This window comes from Pagrus pagrus (assembly GCF_965226575.1).
Source record: "Pagrus pagrus genome assembly, chromosome: 19".
NCBI classification, from domain to species: Eukaryota; Metazoa; Chordata; class Actinopteri; order Spariformes; family Sparidae; genus Pagrus; species Pagrus pagrus.
The window spans coordinates 17,988,759-18,016,025 of record NC_140203.1 but is presented as its reverse complement, the minus strand read 5'-3'; the positions used below and the strand labels follow the sequence as shown (position 1 = coordinate 18,016,025).

The window sequence follows — 27,267 nt, the reverse complement described above, 5'->3', positions numbered from 1 at the left end:
GTGTAAAGCAACAATTAATGACACCTCTACTAATGCATGTGTTGGTTCACAACCCAATTGCCAGGATAAAGGTTAGCAATGTACCTTTTATGCAAACTATGGATATGTCGAACCTTCACATTTTTATCAGTTGCAACTTTATGTTTCTTTAGGTTCAATTTGATGTTGTGAAAACGCTGTGCCAACAGTCTTGTTAGGGTTTAGGCACAATAACCACTTGGTTAGGGTCAGGAAAAGATCATGTTTCGGCTTATTATTTTTTGTCTTGTCAAAAAATATCCAGTGGTTTGAACAGTGGTCTCTGGCTTAGCAGCTGTTTCACCCACCTTAAACTTCACATCCATCCCATCCACGTCACGTCACGACACGACAGTGACATCGACTGTAAGGCTGTCAGACCATGAAAGCTACTTCAAGACATTTTAAAAATGTTTTATTGCAAAAATATAGAATTTGATAACACACTACAAAAACATCAACACAAACATAATACATGACAGTCTCAAAGACAAACCAATAGCACATCAATAGCTAAGTATTTTTACTGTGCTTTCGAAGAATCACAAAACTGTTATTCAGTTGTTTAAAACCTTACGTGTGAGTTACTGATAACATGATCATTGTCTTTGACCTGGGGAAAACCAAATAACTGCATACCTGCTTTTGTATGTTGACACTCTGAGTGAAAGCTGCACATTTTTCCCTAAGACCAAATGTGTCATGACCCAATAAATGTACCTATTTTCCACTTCCTGAGAAGTTAACTTACACAGTTATAAAGTGGGCGGGGCCATTGATAACAGGAGAACTTTTCCCACCAAAGATTTGCATTTGAAAATGTACTTTTTTGCTAAAATCTCAACGTTCATCCTCCACTGACTGTTGCAATGATGAAGATATCAGAGATCAGAGATGTGAAATCAGTTCAAACATTCTTGCAACCAGGAACAAGTCTCTTGACATACACAATCTTGTGCTTTTATCTGCACAGTTGCTGATCTTTGAACTGATATTTGAACTGGAAGAAATTTCATAATCTCCAAGGACTGGAAATTCTTAAACAGCTTTTCTAAAATAGTAATATTGTTGGAATTTCGTCAGAGTTAGGAGAACATATGGACATAACCCCGCCCACTTCTCTGCATTATTTCTGAGGATTTAAAGACACCAACAACATGCTTCTCATCATTATAAAGTATCTTAAAACCATTAAGATGTCAATACAACCTGTTACAGTTGTTACATCCCCAAGCATTTGTGTATGCAAATATGTTTTTTGCTTTAATATCAGGTATTGCTTTAGTACATTTGCTAGAATTCAAACCTCCTATCAAGGGCCTCATGCAGTGATTTTATCACGGAGCCAATTCCTGCAAGAACTTGTTATGGAAATTTGTGTATATTGATGTGAAATAATTAGATTACCCTCTTATGAAAGTCAATTTAAAAACAACAAAGTTGTTGTTTCTGGTGTTACATCAAACGTATTATGTTACTTAATTTGACACAAAGAAATTGGCTCCTGCATAAACACTTCACTGCATGGTTGAAGGAGTCCCAGCTGACAGTCATTGTAGAGAAACAACACATCAATAAATGTAGTCTCTGCTGGTTTGCTGTGCTTTGTTTCTTCCCGCTAAATGAGAATTGCTTGATAAACAACGACCAGGATAACATCATGCCATTGCAAAAGTGCTGAGAATTGGTCATTTGAATTAATGAAGATATTTTGCGCAGCAACACATATCAGCTAAACTGTATATCTATTGTCGTTTGCAATGACAACAAGTCAATACCTGTTTTCACACTTTTTGTACTTAGCAGTGGTAATGCTGAAATGCCAAAAACACTCAAAAAAATGTCTGGCTCGAATTTGTTGACATCAAGGGCTAGTGCTATTGACCTTTGTACAAAACTGTATCATCCGCTCACTGTCCTAAAAGATTCCTGTCAAACCCTGTGCTTACGTTCTGAAGGTGTATCATTGTGCCATACACGAGAAAAATGGTGCTCTACATTAATGTACTTTAGTTTTCCATATGTATATATATATTTATATAGCTTTGATTTGTTTTGAAAAATATTACCAATGCTTTGTGCTTAACTGTCAAATATTATACCATGGGAAGCATTGAGAATATGAAGTGATATAATCAGCATTCTGGAACACAGTAATTATGGAATTCTATGGTAAATAATTAAGAAAAGCTTTGACACTAAAAAGTCAGTCACCTATAGACATTTTAGTCAAACAAAAAGGGCAAAAGATTTCTCATAAAGTGCAAATTAAATTAGTTCCAACATACACATTGTCTGACATTCTTCTTATTGCCTGTAGATATTGTTGGCAAAAAGTAAATACATAGAAAGTTGGGGCACAATTGGGGCATAGCATTTTGGCGGGAGGAAATAATGGTGCTTGAAAGATGAGAGGCACTTATAAGGGTGTACTATTCACCAATTGTTCATGCCCCCAGGCATAGGTTTTAAGTTGAAAATCAAGTTGAAAAGGGTGGTTGTAAAAAGCCAATAACACGAAATTTGGGAAGGATCTAAACACTGTGAATCCTCATCAGACACCTATGATATTCATATGACTGAGGAAGCCTTAATTGAAAACATGCTGGGTGGTGAATTAAAACCAACCAGCACAATTACTTTCACTGTACATGCCTTATATTGTCTAATATAAAAGGTGCACCATTATTGATGCATTCCCCCGCTAAATTAAAGATCTGCATAGCCACAATAGTCTACAAGCAGTATATATAAAGAGTTGGTTGCATTTTTGAGAATAAAACCTGCTTGAATAAAAGAAAGTAGACTGTGGCTTAAAAATCAGGTATAAACCACACATTTAATGTTGCTAGATGGCTACCGTTGCCCACCATTAAAACTAAAACATAGTCTATGAAGGTACAAGCTAGAGCCAAACCTCCAAAATGATCAATGTAGACTGAAGAGACTATGCAGATGTTTATCTTTCAAACAAACTTTCACTCTGGTAGAACATTTTAACTTTTAAAAACACATATAGAATAACACTTCTGACTTCTGCTCACTCACATTCTCTTGATCTTTTGAGGAGGTGGAAAAGCTTAAATATCCCAAATTAGGCAGTTTATTACCACCAATGAAGCCTTTAATCTTGACTCCTCTTGAACTCAGAGGCAGGTCCGAGTGTTTAAAAGCGAAACATGTTCTTTAAAAAAGTGAAATACCCCTTTAAAACCTTTACATTCTTCTTATGTGCTTTTCTATGCTCTTCAATACAGTCAAGTGATACCACCTCTTATAAAACTAGCTCTACAATCTCATTTCGTTTCCACTCTAACGCCACAGCACTAGTAGTACACTGTGTGTAACCAAGAAAAATATTAGCATGTCATCTGCAAAGAGGATATATATACTGTCAGAACTCAGTTCCTGCTTCGTTGAAAACAACGGTGAAAAGGGTCAAGTTTTAGCAATAAAGCACTGAGTAGCAATATATAACACACCATACCAAAGAGAAGTAAAGCAAGGGCTTGATCATTGACATCATTGTATACCTTTAAACCATACCACAAATTCATATATCAATCCCTGTGCACACTTCTTGGACTTTTAGAGACAATTTTTGCTGTCTCATTTAGGGCCGCTGAAAATATTTCTAGGTCTTGAATTGAAACTTGAAAAGAAACACAATCACCAACAACATAACATGAATATCTGATAATTCTGCATTCCTTTTAGGGCACCCTTATATGGGGACAGATGTGCTGGTTGCCCTAACCCTTGACAGTGGCCAAGGTCTAAGTTGCAGGAATGCTGATTTAGAATATTTGTCACTATTTACTAATGTGTACTACTCTGAGATGCTTGATCAATACCAACTTGTCCACATGATGGTAGACAGAAGAACAATGCTCCCTGCTTTAAATATATAATACATTATATACATGAAAGACATGTAGGCAGAGCTGCTCAGTAGTCCAAGAGTATCATGATGAAACACAAACGGTCTACATCATTTTTGCTCATTTTTTAAAACAAGTATAAATAAATAAATGATTATCAAGTTGATCAATATTGCCTCCTTATTTTCAGCAGTCCTGTGAGAGTGAGGTTTATTGTGGTGTGGCCGACATGTGGTGGAGAGAGACTCTGGTGAACTGAAAAGATTGCTGAGGGTTTTCGGCGGTACCTGAAGGTTGGTTTCGAAGTGAAGGCTCCATGAAAATCTGAGTGCACTCTTGAGTGAAGGCTGCGTTGGGATCCTACAAGAGATTCCATTAGAATCTAAGCAAAGGTTCCATTACAATATCAGTAAACAGTCCCACTAGAAACTGGTGATCCTTTCCATGAGAATCTTGTTTCTTTTCCATCAGGATCGACTAAACTTTCCATGAATGAAATTCCAGTGGATTGAACGTTCCACCTCAATCCTACTGGAAGTGCCTCCAAACATGACGTGACATTTCCATTAGAACCTGTGTCAATGTTCCATTTGAATGTCGATGTAGGACCTGTGTGAAGGTTCCTCAGAATCTGGGTGAAGGATGCATTAGTGTCTGAGCAAAGGTCCTGCGAGACTGAGTGAAGCTGTGAAACTGATTTGATTGTGTGATGTTATTGCATCTGATTGGTTCAGATGTTGGAAGTTGAGCGAGTCCTGTAGGAGCCCATCAAGTTCTCAGTGGAGATTCCTAGATTATCAGAGCAAAGATGATGGAAAGCTGAATCTCTTACACAATCTGCAGCTTCATTCTGAAGCTTGGTTTAAGGACCAGAGTGGTTCTATTGCCACATTCTATCCATTTCGACAGCATTCACATATCAAGGTAACAGGTAGATGCAGCAGCTAAGCGTTGTGTTCTGTGTACTGCTATACATTCAGCCAGAAGAACAGATATAGAGAGTATCCTGGAGCCTGTTTATACCTACAGTAGTATTCATTTCCGTCCTGGGTGATCCGATCAGAAGTGGACAGCTCTAAGTCCGTCAGTCATGACATGCATCTTGAATGACCATTTGTGATCGAATCACACTTCCCTGCTCTACAGACAAATAAACATGTACATCGCTGGGACAAATGTACACAATATATAACAGATATAAATGAGCAATCAGATCTCAATGACTCCAAAGATGTTGGCGACATGTCGTCTAAATGCCGACGTCTCGCCAACGCCTTCACAATTAGCAAACGCTCCCCATACTATGTCTTTCCAACGTAACTTCTATTTGTCAGGCAGATGTCTGCAAGATGTATGTGTGTCATCTGTGTTAGTTGTGATTGGATCACTTGAGATAGATGTTCATGCCAGGTATGAAGAGCCCCTAATGCCTAAAGCCTTGTATCTTTCACACTTTTATAGGTTTAAGTAGACCCAAACTCTTCACGACAAAGCCAGACTCTGGAGGTTTCCTTGTCACGGACTTTGCTGTAATTACAATTAGGCCTCTTTAAACAATGAAAGTTGCAATATGTAGTCTTGCCTTGCATTGCTTTGGAAGACAAAAAAAGTATATGATGTTGAATATGAGTCTGGACCATCTGTGAGATGTACAGCTTGATTACAACTGTAGTCTTGTCGCATGAAGACAAAAGGTCAACAACAACATCCAAAGCACATTAGCATCGCAAAGCAAAGACTAAAACTAATGAAGATTATGCTCTTGGTCCATTATTACATGGTTGTCCTGCCTGAGAATGATATTCAATTCATCTGTTCAATTCAACTGAAAATGTCAGTGTTGTTCAGATCCGCTGGGTTCAGATATCCTGAGACAGGCTGAAAAAGTTCAGTTTGAGCCCCGCCGCATGAAACTCCCATATCTGTGATACAGCCAAAAAAGTGCTGGTCTGCAGTCAATATTTCATGTTTCGATCTGAGAGAATCCAAACAGTGCACAGAGATATCAGAATCCCCAAGAGTCACACAAATGGAATAATTAGAATGAAAAGTCTTCACACGAGTCCAGTTAGTTTAGCTCACCATCATCGTCCCCTCGTGTTGCACCACTCAGTTCAGTCCAGTCTGGTTTTAGTGCTGTGATGTCAAATATCCACTATGACACCACAAGCAAACTCCACACACAAGAACCACAAACATGTGGATCCTCCAGTTTAGATCCATAAACACTGGGTTTCCTCGTCCGAAGAAAGTGCTAAGCCGCTCTAGGTCCAACAGCAAATCTGAGTCTTTTCTTCACATACTAGGTCCATATATCGTGTGTATGTTTACATATGTGTGTATGCGCGTGTGTGTGCGTGCCTGTACATATGCATCAGATGTTTACAGTAGAGTTGGTGTTGTTCATATGGACTCTCATCTCCTGAATACTAGTGATGATTTTTTTCTGATGTCCAGCCAGGTTCACTCCTACTCGCCGCAGATCCCTGAAGAACAGCACACAAACAACAGGCACTTATTCATCCAGCAGTCTGTCAACAAATGAAATACATAATCAGTTGATTAAAAAAGACTGCACATGACTATGTTTTAAAAGCTTGCTATAAAAACTTTATTTGTATTGTTTATATGCCACTTGTATTGTAGCGGAGTGTTGTTGCAAGTAGAAGAATGAATAAACTGTATAATATCCTCACAAGGCTCAGCTCTAATAATGTAGGTTCTTTGATTAAAGCAACAAAAAACTAGGGTAACAGTGACGGTTAAAAATGTATGTGTTGTAATTGTTAAAACACTGTTATGGTAGTTTTTGGATGGTCTGGAGTTATGCATTCATCCGTCATACTGATTTTCAGGAGCGATCTCTATCATTACAGCAGCTCTCACTTCTATTAAATGTTGTTGGGTTTTTAGAATGTTTTTCATAGGCGTTTTTCGCAACCTTGTAACAGATCCTGCATTCTCATTTTGCTTTGACCTTCACAGCATTTTGTGGCAATGTTCATTGCTTCGCTGACTAAAAAAAAGAAGAAAAAAAAACTATAATAATGAAAATGCTGTTATTACAGGGCGATTTTGCCGTTTTAAAAAAAACCTTGCAATACTGCAAGCTCCGCCAACAAAGTCAACAGACAGCTTAAACAGACAGTTCACCCCTGAATCAAACCTGTAGTGCTTTTCATCCATCTAGATTGTTTAGGTGTGAGAAGCTGAGTTTTGGAGATATTCATTTTAAAAGTTTACTTTACTTCACTTTACTTTAAAAAAGTAAAGTGAGATTACTTTGTAGATTTTACAGTGTAGAGATGTCATCCTTCTCTTGAATATAATGGAAATAGATGGCACTTGTGGTGCTCAAAGCCACAGAAATACATTCGAAAAACTGAGCAGCAATGTTTCTTTCCAGAAATCATGACCCATTTAGTCAAGATAATCCAAAGACCTTGATGTGATCAGTTTCATATAAGAACCATTTTATTTCTACCATCTTCTACTGTGCATTGGGAAGCGTACACCTTCTTATGGGTGAGAGGTTTGTGCTGGTAACAACGCAGGATGTAAACATTAATAGCGTCCCCCTCGGCTGAGCTTTAACGTTAGCTAGCTCACCTCCCATAAAGAATGCGTGGTGATACAGTTGAGGAGCGTAGTTTGTTAGAAAGAAAATAGTTCCTTTATTAAACTGCTCACAAAAGGTTCTTGAGAAAGCGGGTCATGCTTTGAGCACCACAAGCTGAGAGCCATCTAGTTCCATTGTAATCAAGAGAAAGTCATCTCCAAAACTCTGCGGCTCACACCAAAAACAGTCTAGATAGATAAATAGCACTACACGTACAAAGCATAATATGTATTTTTGACTTTGGGGTGAACTGTCCCTTTTACTCTATTGCATTGGGGTGGCGGCAGAATTCTCAGAGACAGATATCTAAAAACCTGAGCAAATAAAAACCAAAACTCTCTGAAAGACTAGTGTCCTACGACTTGTTGATGTTTGTATGTGCATAAGTTTTCTTACTCTGATGTCATCTGAGCCACCGTCTCCAGTGAAGAGTAACCTCCTTCCATGAAGAGCTCAGTGTAACGACCCATCTTGATGGAGTCGAGCCACTCTCCTACAGTCTGGCTCCGAGTGCTGCAGCTCCCTTCTACACTGGCATGCTCCACTAACAGGTTGGAAACCCTAATATATAGACAAATACAGAGCCAAAGAAAGAAAGATTATGCACATATTTAAGACAGTATCCATTGTCAGAATGTAGTAAAAGTAGATTAAAAGACTTGTTACCCATAATTAACCTAAATATCCAGGAGTGGGACTCGCTGGGTAATTAACCACATTTTGAAGCCAGGGCTGAGCTCTAATGTCCTGACAGTTGCCAGTGAGGCTTCATAGTGCTAGTTATGCACCATCACGCGAAGCTGAAAATGCTGTCCACTCAAAACTCTTTGTCATTCAGATCACTCTCCATGCTAACAAATGGAGCTCTCCATGCTACCAAACAGAAACGTTCATGCTGCCTAACAACATTCTCCACGCTGCAGATAGAAAAGGAGCGTCATGTGGAACAAGCGGGTAGCGTCGCTTTAATCTGGCTAACTGTCATATGTTATTGCATGGGCTGTTAGATATGGCATTGATTTATTAACAAGTGTGTTCCTGTGCGTGTTTGCGAGTGTGTAAAAAGAGAAAGGGGGACAAAAGATCTCACATTATTTGATTATCTCTGCAGAGGAAATAAGGTAATGAGGTTGTCTGACTAGATGTCTGCTTCAGAGCACTTATAGCCGTTTCATGCCATTATACACTAATGCAATGCATAGAGGGGAAATACTAATTAAGTGCTCAAACGTTACGATAATCAAAAGATACCCCACTGAATTGATTCACACTAATGCGTAGTTTGAAGAAAATCGAGCTCATTTCATTTATTTCTCAGCTCTTCTTCACCAGGATGCAGCAGTTAGTGTCCATGTCCACCCTGGTTTAATTATATAGCTTCACAAGACTTCAACAGAGGCTCTGTTTACATTTCATCTCAGCGATGATGAGTCTATTAGCTCACAGCGCTGGGTTTAATTCACTTAAGAATGATAGGTCAATTAAAACACAATGCATTTCAAGATTAAATAAATTAAATTAGATTCAAATATTTTGTTAAACAGCCTTTCTTTAAAATAATACTACAAGTCTGTGTTGGCATGTTAAGATAGCCACATCCATCCAAGCAGTTTTCGTCATTTCAAAGAAAATGTATGCAACTCCAAATCGAAACGGTATGACATTTTTTGGATGTGAATTCATACCTGTGTGAGGAGTTGACCAGTTTTTTTAATGAGCTGGGGTTGCGTATGAGTTTGTCTAGTAGACAGACGATCTCATCAAACTTGGGCCGGTTGCTGCGTTCTCGCTGCCAACAGTCCATCATTAGATGGTACAGAGCCTCAGGGCAGTCCATAGGACCTGGCAACCTATAGCTCTCCTCTACCGCCTTTATTACCTGCAGACAGACAGGGGGGATGGAAAGAGACACAGAGGTTAGTTTGATAAAAAAAAAAAAAAAAAGCCATGAAATGGTGCAATACCTGCCCAAAAAATGAAATTCCTTCATTTAGAAGTTGAGAAAAGGAGTTCGATGGCGGGAAAGTACGGAAAGGTAACACCCAGTTTATACTGGCAGAACAGAATGGTTAGGGTTAGCTAAGTGGAGACCGGCAGAGAAATGAAACCCACATGTTTGTCTCATTCCTCCCCTCCAAAAAATGACTTGGAGCCTGTTCCATCTTCAACTTTAACTTTCAATGTTAAAGGAGACATTATGCTTATTTTCAGGTTCATCATTTTATTTCGGGTTACTACTAGAATAGGCTTACATGCTCTGTATTCCCCCTCTTTAACAATCTGTTTTAGCTGCAGTCTCTTCACGGCCCCCACTCCTGATTATCTAGTCTTGTCTGATTGGTCAGCTCCAACATGCCTGAGCCGGCATCGCTAACAACAACAGAGCAGCTGTGCTTACGTGCCAAGTAGCTGCTGGCATTTAATTATGCAAACGTGTGACACGGTGACGTAGTGTGATGTCAAGAAGTCAGAGAATTAAAGGCGGGACTACTGACGAGGCGTTTCAGGTGAAGTGTTTTCTGTGGGAGGGAGGAGCTTCTGTCGGGGCAGACTTTGACCTTTTACATGCACAAGAACATGTAGAAAACACTAAGCATATATAGCATAATAGGTCTCCTTTAAGGTGATTGTCCCTAAGTGGAAATTTACAGACTAAGGAAAACACAGACTTGAACACATTTAATAAAGATACATGAAAAACATGATACAAAATGCATGCAAAACATATGTTAAGCCTCCTAAACAACATCAGTCACAGGAAAACACTAAACGTCCAGCCATCATCATAAATCCCATCGCCGATTGTTAAAACAAGATCATCATCCAGAAGTATTATTATGGACGATTTATCTTCAGCTGACTCAGCCTGAGAATTAAATAGTTTAATGGACAGGGGGCAAAATAACTTCTCACCCTATTATACCTGGCCTTTGGTAATTTGAACCTCAGCTGTAGAGTTGCTGAATTTTAGGTAAGGCAGGTTTTGAAAGTTTGTTCAAGAGATTCTGTGACACTATTTTGTCCGCACAGTGAGCGACATTGTCCTAAAATACACATAGTCAGCAGCTTGATCAGAGTAATGAGGTAATACGATGATGCAACGTGAACCACAAGATCGGGAGTCGCTTCTGTCACCTTCACAGCCTTTAATGACAGAAAAAAGGTCAGAGAAAAACTAGAAAATCTAGTGCCTGGACAAAGCCCGAAGAAGGAGCTGAATCCTTTCCAGGGCACGTTGTTTAACACCTAAACATGTAATATCCTTTTTCACAGCAGGACCACAACAAACTTGAGCAAAAGTAATGCTACTTCCAATCCGAGTTCCCTCAAGCAAGATCCCGATTCCTGATATTCGCTCGAGGGAAGCTGCTGCTCTCTATCTGACCCCACACTAAAAAACTTCCATGAAGTTAGCAAGCAAAACCAAAGCCCCTGCGAGGATCAACAATGTTTATTTGATCCGCTGCGTAGCCCAGTTAATCATTTCCGCAAGTAAAAAGATGCAGCACTGAATCACAGAAATGTTGTTTTTTGGGGGGAGGAGGGGGATGAAGGAGGGAGGGGTGGGGGGATGGAGCTAGATGAATAATAAATAAATCTGGCTCTCTCTCCGTCAGACCCTGCAGTGGAAAGCAGGCTGGAGTTCTCAGCCTAGTTCTGCCAGTGCAAGACACTGGAGGGAATTGATTTGTCGAGTTCATGACAGCCTTTACTTGTGTCAAATTCACACAAAAGACAGACGTGATAGCGCTCCAATACACACGCGCGGATGAAAGCGCACGTACGCACACGCACACGCACCAAAGCGCAAAGAGAGAAGCGCGGCATCAAATCATCACAGCTGCGTGCTGAGGGGGAGAAGATCTACACATGGCTGTCTGGGAGGGAGAGGAAAGATCAGAGGAGAGAAAATGAGAGACCGAGGTGGGGAGAAAGAAGGGGAAGGCGGACGAGGGGCGAGAAAGGATACAGACACGATTTTGCAGTTTCGAGAGACAAAAGAGTGGAGGAGAGAGGAAGGAGTGAGGGACGGAACGAGGTAGAAATGGGAAACAGAAGGAGGGAAGCTTAGAGAGCGAGAGTGCGAGAGCCTGCACTCGCTGGCGCAGATCAGAGAAAATCCAGCATAACGCTTTCAATTAAACATCAAACGTCTTCTCCTCTCCTCTCTTCCCTCTCTCCAGACTTCTCTGAGACAGACAGCCTAATAACCAAAAGGAGGAGGGAGGGGTACGAAGCAGGGGAGGAAGAGGTCACTGGAGGGCTGTGCGTGCATATGTCGCCTGTGTGTGTGTGTGTGTGTGTGTGTGTGGGTGGGAGTGAAGGTGTGTGGTATCTGAATCAAATGTTCTTACTCATCGCCATGTGCTAAGATTGCACTTATGTAATGTGGATATATGTTTTTTTTTTTTTTACCGACAAGTGATCTAACACTAGCACTAGCAGCCGATATACAGATAACCTCAGTGAGTGTACGGTCTGCTTCTTTCCTTCCTTCTTTGCTTCTTTCCTTTCCCCATTTTTCTGCTTAGTGCTGCACCTCCATGAGTATTCACCTGTTTCACTGTTTCGCTTACGCGCACCTTTTCTCTACATCACACAGTGTCCCTCTGTGTTTCCATTAAAGCTATTCATTCTCACGTCTACGCTTTGCAGTAATAGATTCATAATAACAGGGTTCCCACACAGCCCTCCCTTTTCCGACACCCATTCAGCCTCCTGACGTCTCACCTACACGTCTTTTTCTGCCTTGACGTCTCCATCGCTTTATTATAAACAAGTCACAGGTTCCCGAGGAACAATGCAGACAGCCTTGTGTTAACACTGTCTACTCTAATGGGAGTAAATACTTTGCATGAGAACAGCACTGACAGGCAAAAATATCTAGGATTTTATCCTGGGAACATATATACAATAAGAAAGACATATACATGTACAAGGTTGAGACAGACTGTCCATGCTGTGGTTCAAAATTCATGCACAACCTTGAAAACAGTAGTTGAGAAAAAACGCTGTTTCAACAGTTTCCAATGTCCCTAAAGGGTAACTCCACCAATTTTACACATTAAAGTGTGTCTACAGGTCTTGGGGAGTGCCATTGCATATGTGAGAAAAGTAATACAAAGCCTTCTGTGGCTTCAGAGAAAGCCCAATGCAATCTGACGGATTGCCTCCAGTGATGTCACTCAGTTGCTAAGTTGCACTGGGGGTAATGTAGGCACCAGGTTTTGAAAACCTGTCCAACATGCCTTTAACACTATTGGACTGAACCCGAGATGTAACCCTTTTTATCCCACACATTCTTCCTTCTTTTCAAAACCTGGTGCCTACATTACCCACCATGCAACTTTGCCAATGAGGACATCGCTGGAGTTTATACTACTTTTTTCCACACATGCAGTAGTACTCCCAAGACCTGTAAACACACTTTGATGTGTACGATTTGCGGAGTTACCCTTTAAAGCAATTTCAGTTTATACGTTTTATTTGTTAACTGTCATGACTGATAACATGTATGTGTCTTAAATACAGAGTTACAACCAAAAGCTGGTGAGGTTAACCCTGCAGTGCAAAACCTTTGTCTCCCCCTTCTGGCAGGGAGGGTAATTACACAAATACTGTCAATGTGCTTATGACGGAATAGCCTCCACCATAATTATGTTTGCTCTGTTGCTCCAACTTCAGCTCTTGCAAACCATTCTTTGCTGGCCGATGTAAAAAGCATCAGTGCTGGTGCGCCAGTGCAGGAAAGTCGCCACTCCATAAATTAAAAACTCTGGTATACTGCCAAATACGGAGAGATTTCTCTGGCGGTAATAGGCTTAATCAGCATTGTGTGTGCTTGTTTGGCAAGGGCTTAAATGTGATGGCCGTTCATATCATAAGTCCTCCAATCCAGGTTTAACGTAGCGCAAAGACTGGACACAGTGAGAAAAAAAAGCTAGCTTGGCTCTGTCAAATGCTAACAAATATGCCAGCCCATGTAATATATTTATTGTTTATTCTGTTTAAAATGCCATGACAACAAGCCAAACTCCACCTTCAGATGAGGATCAAGTGATATGATTGAAAGTCCCAGAACAGCTACAAGATGCTCTAGCTACTGGTGAGATCGTTTTCTCTGTTGTCCTATTTCATGATCATTGTACAACCCTGCTTTCTCTGAATGCAGCATGTACGCATCTCACTTACATCTTGATTGGACATCTCCCAGTATGGTCTCTCTCCGTATGACATCACCTCCCACATGACAATCCCGTAACTCCACACATCGCTGGCTGAGGTGAACTTCCTGTATGCGATCGCCTCTGGAGCCGTCCAGCGAATAGGAATCTTCCCGCCCTGTGACAACATGCAAGAACATTTACCGGTTAAAGCATGTACTTGAATTGAAAGAAAAAACAAGCTTACGAAATGCAACCTTAACTCTTCCTATGTGGCGTGCTGCGATGTGTTTACACCGACAACAGCTCAGATCTGCACTTATGCAAATGACCTTCTGGTGTATAAATGCAGCTGCAGTCAATCAAAAGTTTTCTGTTTCACATGTGCGCCACCAAGATGGAAACCAAGAACAGACCTTAATTGAGACACTTCTACCGCATGTGGTCCAACACACAATTTCACTAATGAATACCAATTTAGGGACACATTTGTGACACCGAGTTTCATTTTCCTTCACAAACCCCCAGTCCTAACTGTCGGGGGGCCCCCGAGACTCCTCTACTTGTGTTCCTCATCTTCATTATTGCGCTTTCATTGCGAAGATGGAAAAGTTCACAGGATGACTGCTGAGTTCCAGAGGAAAATGTGTTTTTAGGCTGATGAGTGGTGAAATTAGTTCGATGCAGTATTGATGAACACAGCAGCGGGATATCTCAGGGTCTGATTATTTGAAGGGTGTGAATTATGTTATTCTCGCAGCTCTGTCAGGGAAGGAGAGCGAGGCGAGCCGGAACGAGAGCGAGCGAGCAAGAAGAGACGCAGCCTGGCAGTGAGAGGTGAGTGACAGGATACTTGGCGCGAAGGCAGCAAGACTCGGTGCTAATTGAGTGTTGCAGGGACTGAGCTGAGTACTAATTGGGCGTCCTCCTGAAGGAAGCAGCCCGTCTCTGGCTGACAGGACGCCACTCAGCCTGGGACACACAGCTCAATTTAAAACCCGCTGCTGCCGTCCGTGTGTGAGTCTGTGAATTCAAGTATGCATGTGTGTGTTCGGTTTGAGCAAGACTCTTGTTAGCTTTCCACTTAATCCAAAGTTTGTTACACCACAGTCGCTGCACACACACACCGAGATACACACCAGATTAAATATAAATGTCCTCAAGGACACAACAGTGTCCTGTCAAGTTTATCCTTCCACTTCTTTTTCACACCAGTGCTGACAGAATTACTTGATTAACTGGCAGAAAACTGACTAATTGTATACGTCGTTTATAAATATGTTTTTAATAATCATTATGAATTGTAAAAAAAATAGGACCTGGATTGCTGTCAGACAAGAGAAGGCTCTGGGAAATTGTTACCAGACTCTTACACTTAATAATAGAAGAATCTGCAGTAGGGCTTTATCGAATCTATTTTTTATTCTACATTTTTTTAAAGAAGCTTCAAATGTTCCTCATATTTTGAAAAAACGTTAAACAAAATCCTCAATTTGAATAAAGTGACAGATTTTTTTTTTACCTTAAAATAACAGCTTCATTCATTCATTCATCACAGCATCAGTCTGGTCAACATAAATATATATTAAGCCATATTATTATATGGTTCAATCTCTTTTTTATCTTATTATTCTTATTTTTGTTGTTATATTTTTTGTACTCATGTTTCATCCTAAAACAGGATTCAGAGTGTAAGGCAAAGAAACAATTTCATTGTGAAAGGAAACTTGTTCCTTAACTGTGCAAATGACAATTAAGACTTTGACTTTATAACTAAATATATAATAAATGTACTTGTACAGTGTGTATTAATAGCTCTGATACAGCCGCCTGCCTCTGTCTGTCGTCACCACTCTATAGTCTGGTTTAACATTCTACCTAAAGCACTAATTGGTTATAAGTCATGAGTGTGGGCCTATCAACACTGCATTTTTATACAGTCTTTGCACCAAAGGCTACTGCTCCAGCAGACTGAAGCTGCTCCAGTGAGTTAGTAGAGATATGTTTCAAAGGCAAGGCAGCTGGAACAGCTGAGGTTGCAACAAACATCACAACTATGATCTCTGATTAAACATTACGATACATCGAATGCTCGTTTAAAATTAAAATGTCAGTGCCATTAATGAAGCTTCAAACTGCTCAGTACAGCCCTAATCTACAGATGAATTGACAATTAAAATAATAACTAGTCACGGCTATTATCATACACACATAAAATGCAAAGTCTTACCCGCGTGGTGTACGCAGCCTCCGGGTCATCTTCCAGGACTCGGGACAGGCCGAAATCGGACACTTTACAAACCAGGTTACTGTTGACCAGGATGTTACGAGCTGCAAGATCACGGTGAACGTAGCCCATGTCGGACAGGTATCTGCATAAATCAACACAAAAGGAGAGCGTTTAAACCTAAACACTGCGCCCTGATGAAGAGCTCAGTTATGGATTGTGTTTTTGTGTGTACTCGTGCTGAATGTGTACCTCATGCCAGACGCAATTCCACGCAGCATACCGACCAGCTGGATTACGGTGAACTGACCGTCGTTTTTCTGAAAGAAAAAAAGGGAAGAACACATTCCTGTTGATATTTGATTGAGATATTACAAATCAACCAGTGAACAGATAATATTCAGAGAGTGGAAGACAAAAAAAAAAAATCAGATCAAATGCACAATGTTGCAAATACACTGAAAGAAACTCATATATTATTTGATTGATTGCCTGCCAGTCACCCCCCTGTGAACTCGGTCGATCCAGGATGCCCTACACACACTTATGTAACATACAGTCAATGCAGTGCTTCACCAGAGTGTACACACTACACTACACTACACTACACTACACTGCAGGGTAATTCCAGATGATAAATACATGATGATAATAAAAGCAGTGAAAAAAATATGGTTCAATGCCAGTTGCTCTTATGGTGTGTAGCCTGCGCAACTGGGTCAACGTACTGTAGAAAGGCAAAAAGAGAGCACATGTATGACCTCTGCACTGGAAATGACAGCCAAGCACTCTGTTAACAGCTGCTTAAAAGTTGCCTTCTAGCATGAAATCCACACAGCCAATCAAACGCTCAGTTTTATATCAGTGGAGGATTTTGAGGGAAAACACATTACGCAAGCTGATTTTCACATGTAAGTTTCATTCCTGGAAATAAAAATCTAACATAATCTAATAAACAGCAGCTCTCCTGCTAACAAAGATTAAGGATTCCTCTAATCCTGCTCGGAGCCCTTTGCTGTCCGGCTGCCCAGAGTCACACCGTGCTTCATGAAATCAGCCTCTGGTACAGACACCAGCTGAGCCGTGTCTCTCCTCAGCAAGTCACGGCCACTTTTTCTTTCAAGCTCTGGCTTAACCTTCTCTTGAGGGACCTTCAAATCTCCATTCCCCAATATTAATAATTAGGTCTTTTCATGACTGAGGCAGAGAACTTTTTGCCAAGGACAGAATGTGTTTTATTTTTAACATCACATGCTGGTCAGGGGGAAGCTCTGTGCAGAACTTTAAGGAGTACTGCGCAGATTTAACATTGCACTCCTTTAAAACTGTTGGACTCAGTGATGGATTGACTTTAATATTGGAAGCAAGTCTTTTTTCCCCCCTAACTGTGACCATGGTGTTGTTATGGTGAAACATATTTTAATAATTTTGAATTATAAATATGGACGGGACCTCGATACCACGGCTCCACCACCATTACGAGTCATTTTTGCACAATAAGAGGAAGTGGATAAGAGTCGGCCATCTTTATATAGGATACGATCAATAGTTATTTTAAGGTAAAGAAGTTACATGAAGTTGCTTTAATGCTACAGGAGAAGGTACTAGTTTCAATCAATACTTCTTTCCCTCCTATGGAAAAAAAAAACTTCCACTAGGGTTTCCATTAGTTTGCTCCCAGTGACAGCTCTCACCGTTCACTTAATCCTCATCTCCTTCCAATCCACATGTAAACTGTCCGTCTACACCAGAACATTGTACTTACACGTGAAATGAGATGTTAAGCCACACATGTGAGTTATGAGCCTTACAGTGCATTGTCCATGGCTGTGACACTTAATCCCGGAGCCAGTCCGGCCCCCGCTTGCTTCTCTCATGGCCGTGTCATTTATACCGTCCTCAGTACACCAGCCATCCATGTAATTACTTCACAGGGTTTTCTGTGCTGCTCCGCCTGCTGGTTCCCCAGCTCCTCTGCCTCCCCCTTTGCCATCCAGGATTACTCCCAAAGGCACACGGGGCAGTCACGTCAGCAGTTTCCGGTGACCACGGCCCCGTAGCACATCTCCTCCACCCTTCCTCTGTCTTTTGTCTCACAGCATCCTCCCATTTCACACAGTCGGGGCGAGAGAACGTCTTTATACAGGTAAAGGTCTTTTCTAGTCCGCGCTGCCTTTCATGCACACTTGCCCCTCCAAACACCACCATTTCACTCTCACCTTTCCCAAATTTCCATAATTGCTGTTCTGAAATATGCCTTACCACCTTACAATTGAATGACCTTACTTCCCTCGTCCCTCCATTAGCCATCTGCTGCAGGAGTTCGCCCTCTACTCAAGCAGGATTTAGGCCTCGTCGGCCAACTGAGCATCTTGCCATTGTAACCAATGAGCAGACTGAAGTGCTCTGGAGAGGGATCACTTAATTCGGAGATTTGCCAGCCAGCCTCTTCATTATTGTTCACTTGTCCAAATTGTCTAGACAATGCAGACACAATTCCAGCCCTGAGAGCTCAGATGTCTTTCATATTTTCTGGCAGAGTGAACCATCTTGCAGTCGGGGCTTGTAAACATTTTAAAATGTGTAGAGTAACTTTAAAATCAGAAGAGGGCTCCTGTGATTATTCAGTATTATTTATTGTTGCTCTCCTAAATGTTTTTATATATGAAGAAATAATACTCGCACCAGCCTGCTTACCAGCTAGCTCCGACCTGCTCTTTTTTATAATACTGCTTCAGGATCCCAGTCTAGACAACTAGCTGCACAGCTAACTGAGCTAACTAGCCAGCATCATATATAGTTAGCAGCAGTTAGCGGTTATGCAGGTGATATGCTACCCCCCATATGCATGAATTGTAAATGATGCCAGTTCTTACATATTGCACCTTTAAAGTAACAATTTGACTGAGAGCTGATGCTTTTTTCTTGTTGTTTATTCAGTTTTTGTTGTTATTTATTCCGCTTTTTGTGACAGGAAAACAAATAAAATCATCATAAATGCCCTTTATTACAATATATTTGAAAGAGTACAAATTAGATCATACAAATCTAAGAAACAACCTTTAATGTAACCTTCTTTCACGTGAAAAAATGATTTTTTGGGGGGGAAGTAACTGCTTCAACAGCCTTGTTAGCCTGCATTAACACTACCTACTCACTGGGATACATTTTCAGTGCATAGCCTTACAAACTGGTGGCAACGCTGCCACGAGCCAGTACCTCATGAACGTGCCAGCTCAAAACGGATGTGTCACAACAGATAAACATCAGTCGCTGCCATCAGTGAATGTCATTTGCCGGTAGCACTCAACATACGGATGTTTGGCCTATATATCGGGGCAACCTCAGTGATTAATCAATGGGAAGATTTTCCTCCAACATTTATAACCATCACATATTTTTCTCTAGTTACCTTCTGCTTGAATGTGAAGAATGACGAGGTATTGGATTGGAATAATGATAGCTTTGGTGGACGTATTCTTTATACTCTTTGCCGACAGTGGTGTATCTCCATTACAACAGCTCTCATAAATGTGTTTTTCTTTTCCAGAAGATTAAATGTTTTTCCACCTCTTTGATAATTGTCCTCACAATAAGCCACTTACTTTGGTGCTGTGCAGCCTGAGGGCTCATTTTCAATATACCCCTAAAAACAATTATAAAAATGTTTCTGCTCTTCTTCAACCGTCTACTTCCTAGATTTTTCATCTGACTCTTTCTTACACTTTTCCGACCTATCGCTTAACAATCCTTTATTTCCTTCTCCCTAGATATCACGTGAGCCCCCTCTTAAGCATCCTTGCCCCCATCTGTCCTACCTTGAGGAAAGTGTCCAGTGATCCATTCTCCATGTATTCAGTGATGATCATCACCGGCTTGCCTGAAAAGCAAAATATGAGAATGTACTTCGCTACAAAAACAATAATACCTAAAAAAAAATACAAAAAACATAAGCTAACAAAATCTTGAGAGTGAATAGTGAGCCATTAGATATGAAGGAGAGGGTACTGAAATTTGAGGTTTCAGCTCAACTTTGAATCAACCTTTTCACAACTTCATTTTGAAGAAACAACAGAATATTACTAAATTTGTACTTCGGACTTCACAGGTCTCCTTTTGTCCAACTGAGTCCTGTTTACAAGAGTCTAAACCAGTGGCTCTCAACCTGGGGTCAGGAACCCCAAGGGTGTCGCGTGTTAACTTTGTGTCGCCAGATGGTGGTGGAAAGAAAAATAAAATAACATATTTTGGGCTGGGGAATAGTTAGTGAGTGTGCATGCAAATGAGTTCTGACTGGATGCACACAAAAAAAACCTTTTCTTTTCCATTTTGGCACTTTCAGGATGCTCCGATTTAAAAATGAGAGGAAAGGGTGGTGGGGGTCCTGAACGCAACCGGATTTTTCTGGCCAGGTTGTGAATAAAAATGTTTGAGAACCACTTGTATAAACTGTACTACTATGTCGAGAGTTTGCTCAACATCCCTCAGACTCAGCTGCTGGCTTCAGCTGCAGCTTCTCAGCTTTAAACTTCAAAGCCTCGCATCATGTCAAGATTTCCATCTCAAGAAATCATGATTCACAGTTCCCATGAATAAATAAATACTACGTTTGACTTTGACTTATACTGAGTGTGAAACCTTCAGATTATTTTGCTTTTAAATCTCAAAGATATAACTTAACATAACCAACAGTCAACACTGTGCATTACTGAGGTTTTAGCACAGTCATGCATCATAGTAGGCTGCTCAGAGCTTTTCAGAATCCTGAATCACAGAAGGTGGACATCACCTTAATTGTTTTTGATCAGATATGTGTTTAAACAATCAATTTCTATGTAATGCCATACATTTATGGCATTTAGAGAAGGAAGAAGACTGCTAACCCTACAAGAAAGCATCTCCAGTTGAGAAAAGCTTTTGTTAAATCAGATCACAGGTCATTTGTAAACAACCTCTCAGAGTCAATGGAGGACTCTGGTATTCAACCTCCCCTGTTGGTCCCACCTACATTAGTTTACCCCTTACTGGTTGTAGTTGAGACCTTTTTAACCAGAATTGATCAATTATACTTATCTCCTGCGATTAAACAACTATTTGACTTCTTTATGGGATTAGTCGATGCAGCAGTCAGGATTAACCTATAACAAATAGATATTAAGCTAAAGATGTAATAACTATAGGATATATAGGGGATATAATGAGTTAAGTGTTATATATATTTAATTTTGTTGTTAAGTACGACTTGATGACATCAACAGTATCTAAGAGTCAGAAAAAGGTCATTTCAAAAGTACACTAGCTGTACGCTGAGCTTGATAAACCAAAGCTGAAGCTGTCATAGCACATTTTGAACCTTAATGATGAAGTACAGCTGAGTGTGACAGGTGCTGAGAAACCCTGACAAAGTACAGAGTATCTACTGAGGGAATCAGAGCAGAATCTGACAAGCTAAACTTGAACCTGACAAGTTGAGATTCAAGATTCCTTTACATCTAGACAGTCCACCTGCCATACGAGTAGTCCAACTTATATACATTATGACACATGTTAGAAATCATGGGCCAAAAGTATGTGTTCAATCTGACTAGAAGCAGACGTGCTGATGACTCACTCTTGGTGACCACGCCCTCCAGACGGATGATGTTTGGATGGTTAAACTGGCCCATGATTGACGCCTCCCACAGGAAGTCACGTCTCTGCTGCTCCGTGTAGCCTGCTTTCAAGGTCTTAATGGCAACCTGGATCTCTCTCTTCCCTGGCAGCCTCAGCGGTCCACTGCACACCTCGCCAAACTCCCCTGAGGCAAAGAGACAGAGCTTGACTGTGGCCTCGCTCGACACCTAAGCCCAACTTGATCTGGAAAAGTCTCGCCGAATGGTGAAGCGAACATTTCATCGCGGCCTAAATCTAAAAGTTCACTTGCATAACTTTACTGATCAATTTCTTTACTTGAGACCAAAGACAACACCTCTAAAAAAAAAAAAAAATCAAGCTTCGTCTTCAAGGGCATCTTCAGATATTTCTTACCTGACGCATGTTTTCTTGTCAAAAGAGGACAAACACCAATTATAGCCTTCACTTTCTTGCACAGTGTTTGGCTTAATTGACTGTGTCTAAATGTTCCTCTGTACAATGACATGCAATTATGAATGTGACAGGTTTACGCAGGCTGAAGACAATATGACGCACTACTGTTGAGGGAATGAGACCACGGCTAAATTCTATACAACATGACAGAATCAGGAAAAACTCATTACTGTTATTACCGTGCATCGAGTGTGTTTCATACAGTGCTGTGTGAGATTAAGCTGTTACAGGATGTATGAGTATTTTACCTGAGCATGCTTGACTGAACAGGTTCACTTCAGAATGAACAATAATGTGATACATTATTCCGGCCAAATCAGCCCAAAACAGATGCTCGGAATAAGAATCAGTGTGTGCCTAAGACACACAAAAACACGCACACACAGGCAGGCACGCAGAGTTGACTCACCAGCTCCGATGATCCTCTCGATGGAGATGAACGAGACGTCGATCTCCTGGGCAAATTCATGCACTGCCTGGTTGGGATCTTCATAGGTGAGGGGGTCAATGTAGGTACGCACCCCCGGGAACTTGACTGCAGACACACATGCGTGGCCTCATTACCATTTAGATGTCACTGAATGTTATTAACATATATGCAGGCTCCGCAACAATATGCATGCATACATAACTATGCATGAGAAGTCCCGCTGCCTCTGTGCCTCAAGATATTGCCAACTTTGCAAGTGTATGTTTGATCATTTCATCATTGTTGTCAACAATAAAATGGCTGCAATCATAAACATAGTTTTTTATCTTTTATATCAATTTAGAATTAAACCGATCAGCTGACTATGGGTTGTGCAAGCGGATTAAAAGATTATTTTTTATTGACTTTGCCATCAGGACAATATCAGGTTGGAAACGACATCAACAGGACGTCAATAAAAAGAGACTTGTACGTTTTTAGTCGACATTCTAAAGCTTCCATAAACTGTTAACAGGTATAAAAACACAGAAAAACATTTTTATGATGCTATTACTTAACGTTAAAAAGCATCTTATGAGGACCTAAAAGGGCCTTATTACCTATTATTGCCCTTTAACATTATTGTTACAAGACCTTAATATAAAGCATTAACATATTTCTGTCAGTGTTTAATGTGACATGTAACCTTTTTTCCTCCCCATCCTATCCCAACAGTATTTCTGGCATTTTATATTTAAAATTGACTACTAATATTTTCTTTCATGGTATGAATCAATATGACATTGTATCACAGGTGCTGGCAGTGGTGTATTACAGTATTCCCTGTCTTCTCTGGAGCTGATGAGCCCGTCACTGTCCTCTCTGATGCCAACAGATGGATAGCTGGATACAGTACTAAAAATGAGGCCAAATATATTAAGATGTCACAGTCTATAAATCATCCTAGCTTTGCGTGTCCTCTGCCAACATGTCTGCCATGGAGCTGATATGTAGCTGTGTCATTTTAGAATAGCTCCAGGTACAAAACATTGTCAACTGGACTGGCAACACACGCATACACAGACACACACATGTGTGTCAACAGTGATGAATAAACTCATACAGACATGACCGCTGTCTGAACCCTCTACATGTGGTGTAAACTTTGAATGAACTGGCCCACACACACACATAAACATAAACAGATTGAGTTTGAGTTGAGCTTTGTTAACTTACTGTGACCATTGTGGAAGTGCATCTTCTCCTCTTCAGGATCCTGCTTTGCTTTGCTGTAGCCACACCGCCTGAGAGGAGGGGCACATAAACGCATCATGGTTAGTGTGCAGCACTGTCACGTGCACGTCACAGCTTTGTTGACTTTGACTCATTGCAGAAAACCTTACAAAGACACATGCATCAATGACCAATACTGATTTATAGGTGGAGGACAAAACAATCCCAACACCAGTATCAGAAATGCCTGATACTGTCTAAAATGCTGAACTGTTGGCGAGTACACGAGTCAATGCACTGATCCTACACAGCATACATTATTTTCTTTTTTTAGAAATGGGACCCGGTTACTTTCCAGCAGCATCCTGTGCAACTGTATGCAACTTAACAGGTATTTTACTGCACAAGTAGCCAATATCATAAACGGTTAGCAACCTGTCAAGCACATCAATAACATCCACAGAGGGTTGGAAGTATACAGCTGTTAAAAAATAATATCTACATTTTTTTTAACGCACCATATCGGATCTGTAACTGTATCAGTCAATAAACAACCAACACTGCTATAAAAATGATAATTTCTATCTAATTACACAGGACGGGTGGACTCGAAGGTGATCGCCCCCTCCCTGGTGGCTGCAAGTGTCCTCTTGGATGCCCTTTATGGCAGATAAAACATGATTAAGCGTCCTCTAGGGTGCCTTTCCACTGGACAAAATGTGGTAAAGTGCCCTCCAGGGTAAAAATGTATTAGACTTCCTGGCCGCTGGTGGCCCAATGCATAAAGCTGGTGCCCCCTCCCCCCCTTTTTTCCCGCCCCTGCCCCTCAAACGTCCTGAGTTCACCACTGAGTTTGAGAGATAAATTACAGCTGCTGTTCAGTTTCAGCTGGTCTATTTACAGTAGCATAATTTAGCAATGATTGTACAATTTGTTTACATAATTTGCCAATTTTCTCCTTTAAGGTAGCTGAAATAACTGCATGAGCTTCTGCATTTCATCTGCTGTATATCAGATCCTGACCGATATTTTTGGAATTGATGCCGATACTAATTTTAGGGAGTGAAAAATTCTACTTTCGATGCATCGGCTGGTATACACACATTATTTGCAACATCAGTGCACAGCAACAGTAAACTTTCTGCATTATAATACCCACAAAAACTTTTCAGATCAGTGCATATCAGGCAAAATATATGCCAATACTGATTCATCTGTGAAAGGCCAATGGCCAATAATACCGGCCAACCAAGATATCTACTGTATATATAAACAAAGAGCAAACAGTGGCATTTATATACAGATAAAAAATAAAGGGTAAGAAACGGATTACAGTAATGATACCACAAATGGTCCAGACACAGAAAAGCAAATCCTGGCCAACAGAGGGCATGATCCCACTAAGTGCAACATAAGCTTTTTATTTCCTTGTAGGATCTGCCAACATACATTCAAGGTTCACAAAAATATTGCTGAACATGCTGAAAAACTAGCCTGGCTTTTAGAGATCAGCAAAGGAATGCAGTTTTAAAATAATGCAGTTTTCCAAGAAAGCCCCCGTCAACACATCAACTCTGACTTCTGGCAGAGGAGAGAGCAGTCTTGTGCTTTACGATGAAGGCTGTATAGAAAGTAAAGATTTTTGGTCAAGTCGCCTGAATACAAATAAGACATATAAGAGAAACTAAAAAAGAAAGTCACAGTTTTTTTGGCTGCATTCATATCACATCCGTTTCTCTGTCTCTGTGTCGCCTGATGTTTCGGCCAAAACCTCTATAAATGTGTTTGGCCATGCAGATGTGCGTCTGTGTGCTCAAAGCCCAAAGACAAACAGCATCAGAGATAATTGCAGATAACCCAGATTAAACAGGACTGATTTTATAAGTGATCCTATACGCAAACAGACAAGCAAACAAATGACACAGGACACAGAGATGCACTCAAATTTGTCAAATGTTTTGTTAGATGCATCAGTTTGCACTTTTTCATGTGTAAAAACAAGAGTCAAACATGTTTTCGAGGGCTGAGTTTTTCCCAATTTATCAGTTCTTGAAGACAAAGTGCACAAACACACACAGGGGTCATGTCCAACTCTCTCCCATCATGCCTCTCTGTAGGACAGCCAGGCTTGGCTGGAGGGGTTCAGTGTGGGCAGCTGGATAGTCTGGGGGAGGGGAGTCTGTGTGTGTTAGTGTGTCTGTGTGAGTGTTGCGTATATGTGTGTCTGCCCGAGGGTGTTTGGTTTGCCGGATCTGTTGAGTCAAGGGGTTTGAGCACGCTCAATGCCCAGCCTGCCCTCCAAACTTCCTGCATGTGTGTGTGTGCGTGGGTGTGTGAGCTAACCCATGCATACATGCATCAGTGCGTATGTGTGTGTGTCTACACATGTGTGTGGTGTCTGGATGCCTGTGCAGTCTGGAGGGTCATGCGGGAGGAGGAGGAAGAGGAGAGGAGGGGGTGCCGTGTACAGTGGATGGAGGGGGGTTGTGGTGCTTGTGTCCCAAATCCATCTCTGGAAAATTTGGCGTTCGTCCATGTCTCCTCCCCCACACGAAAACCCGAGCGATCCTCGATCCTCATCCCTGTCCCGGCTAAACCAGAATCCCCACTGTGTCTTTTCTGATTCGCTTTTTTAATCCTTGAACATCACCAGCGCCCCCACGATCTATTCATCTGATCACTTTGCCAGACAACCACATATTCCCTGTGTTTGCGAAGATAAATTACAGTAATGATGACCTAACAGTTAAACGGATGGAGAGGTCAATGGAGGAAGGAGCGACAAAGTACGTGTATGGGTTAAAAAAAAATGGATGGACAGATCCATGGATTGATGAATGTACGCTCAATAAAACAAAATGCATGAGTGGAGGGATGGGTGGGTGAACAAGCCATCGCAGTCTGAGCACTTTCAACCTTGAAAACTGAAACTGCCCTCAGCTCTGTTAGTGGTGGTTCAGTAAAAGGATTTGGACATGTATAACTAGTAATTTACTTAATTAGATACATATCACAGGAAAATGTGGTTAAAGAAGATGAAATCAGGCATGAAAAAGTCAAAGTGTCCAAGAGTGTGAGGGACACGCGCCTGAATGCCTCCTGAACAACTGTGTAGTTCTTATTGTGTGTTGCATGTGTGCAAACGCTATCAGAAAATTGGTCGTACCAATTCCGAAACTAGGCTAAGTGAAGGTCTCATGAGCCTGCAGACATGCAGATACAACATTAATGTATTGTATAATGTATGGAGCGCAAAGTGCTAAATGTTGCCGGTTACAGAGCGGAGTTGTGTCGCCAGACTTGAGGAGAATCCACCGGCTCGTACGCATCAGCCCCAAAGCTCTAACCTAAAAAGCAGCCCTTAATCCTGACCTATTACAAAACTCGAACCTCAAGCCATCCATCTAATCCCATAATGCTGCTCAACAAGAGAGGAATAACTGGGTCAGAAATGAGGATGTGGTATTTTGTCATTCCTGTTAGTCAGCAAGGGGTCAGAGGAGGACGGGGGGAAGTCCTCTGACTAAGCTCACACATATCCACATGACAGCTATACTAAATGACACACTAAATAAATTATGTCATAGTGTCCTGGCTTCGTAATATGCAGTTTGTCATTATTGGCCAGA

The 27,267-nt window shown here is 41.0% G+C and overlaps 1 protein-coding gene across 1 annotated transcript in view; it reads right to left on the bottom strand.

Annotated features, from left to right (window-relative positions):
• Window positions 1-416: 416 nt before the first annotated feature.
• Window positions 417-27,267, bottom strand: part of epha5 (EPH receptor A5) — a 75,155-nt gene continuing 48,304 nt past the window's right edge. The window contains exons 10-19 of the mRNA XM_084382951.1: window positions 23,642-23,709; window positions 22,406-22,531; window positions 21,521-21,706; window positions 19,728-19,789; window positions 16,162-16,229; window positions 15,913-16,054; window positions 13,711-13,860; window positions 9,204-9,397; window positions 7,915-8,079; window positions 417-6,385 (exon numbers count right to left, since the gene is read on the bottom strand). Coding sequence (XP_084239077.1) covers window positions 6,274-6,385; window positions 7,915-8,079; window positions 9,204-9,397; window positions 13,711-13,860; window positions 15,913-16,054; window positions 16,162-16,229; window positions 19,728-19,789; window positions 21,521-21,706; window positions 22,406-22,531; window positions 23,642-23,709 — 1,273 coding nt within the window. The 3' untranslated portion in view covers window positions 417-6,273. The remainder of the gene's footprint in view (window positions 6,386-7,914; window positions 8,080-9,203; window positions 9,398-13,710; window positions 13,861-15,912; window positions 16,055-16,161; window positions 16,230-19,727; window positions 19,790-21,520; window positions 21,707-22,405; window positions 22,532-23,641; window positions 23,710-27,267) is intronic.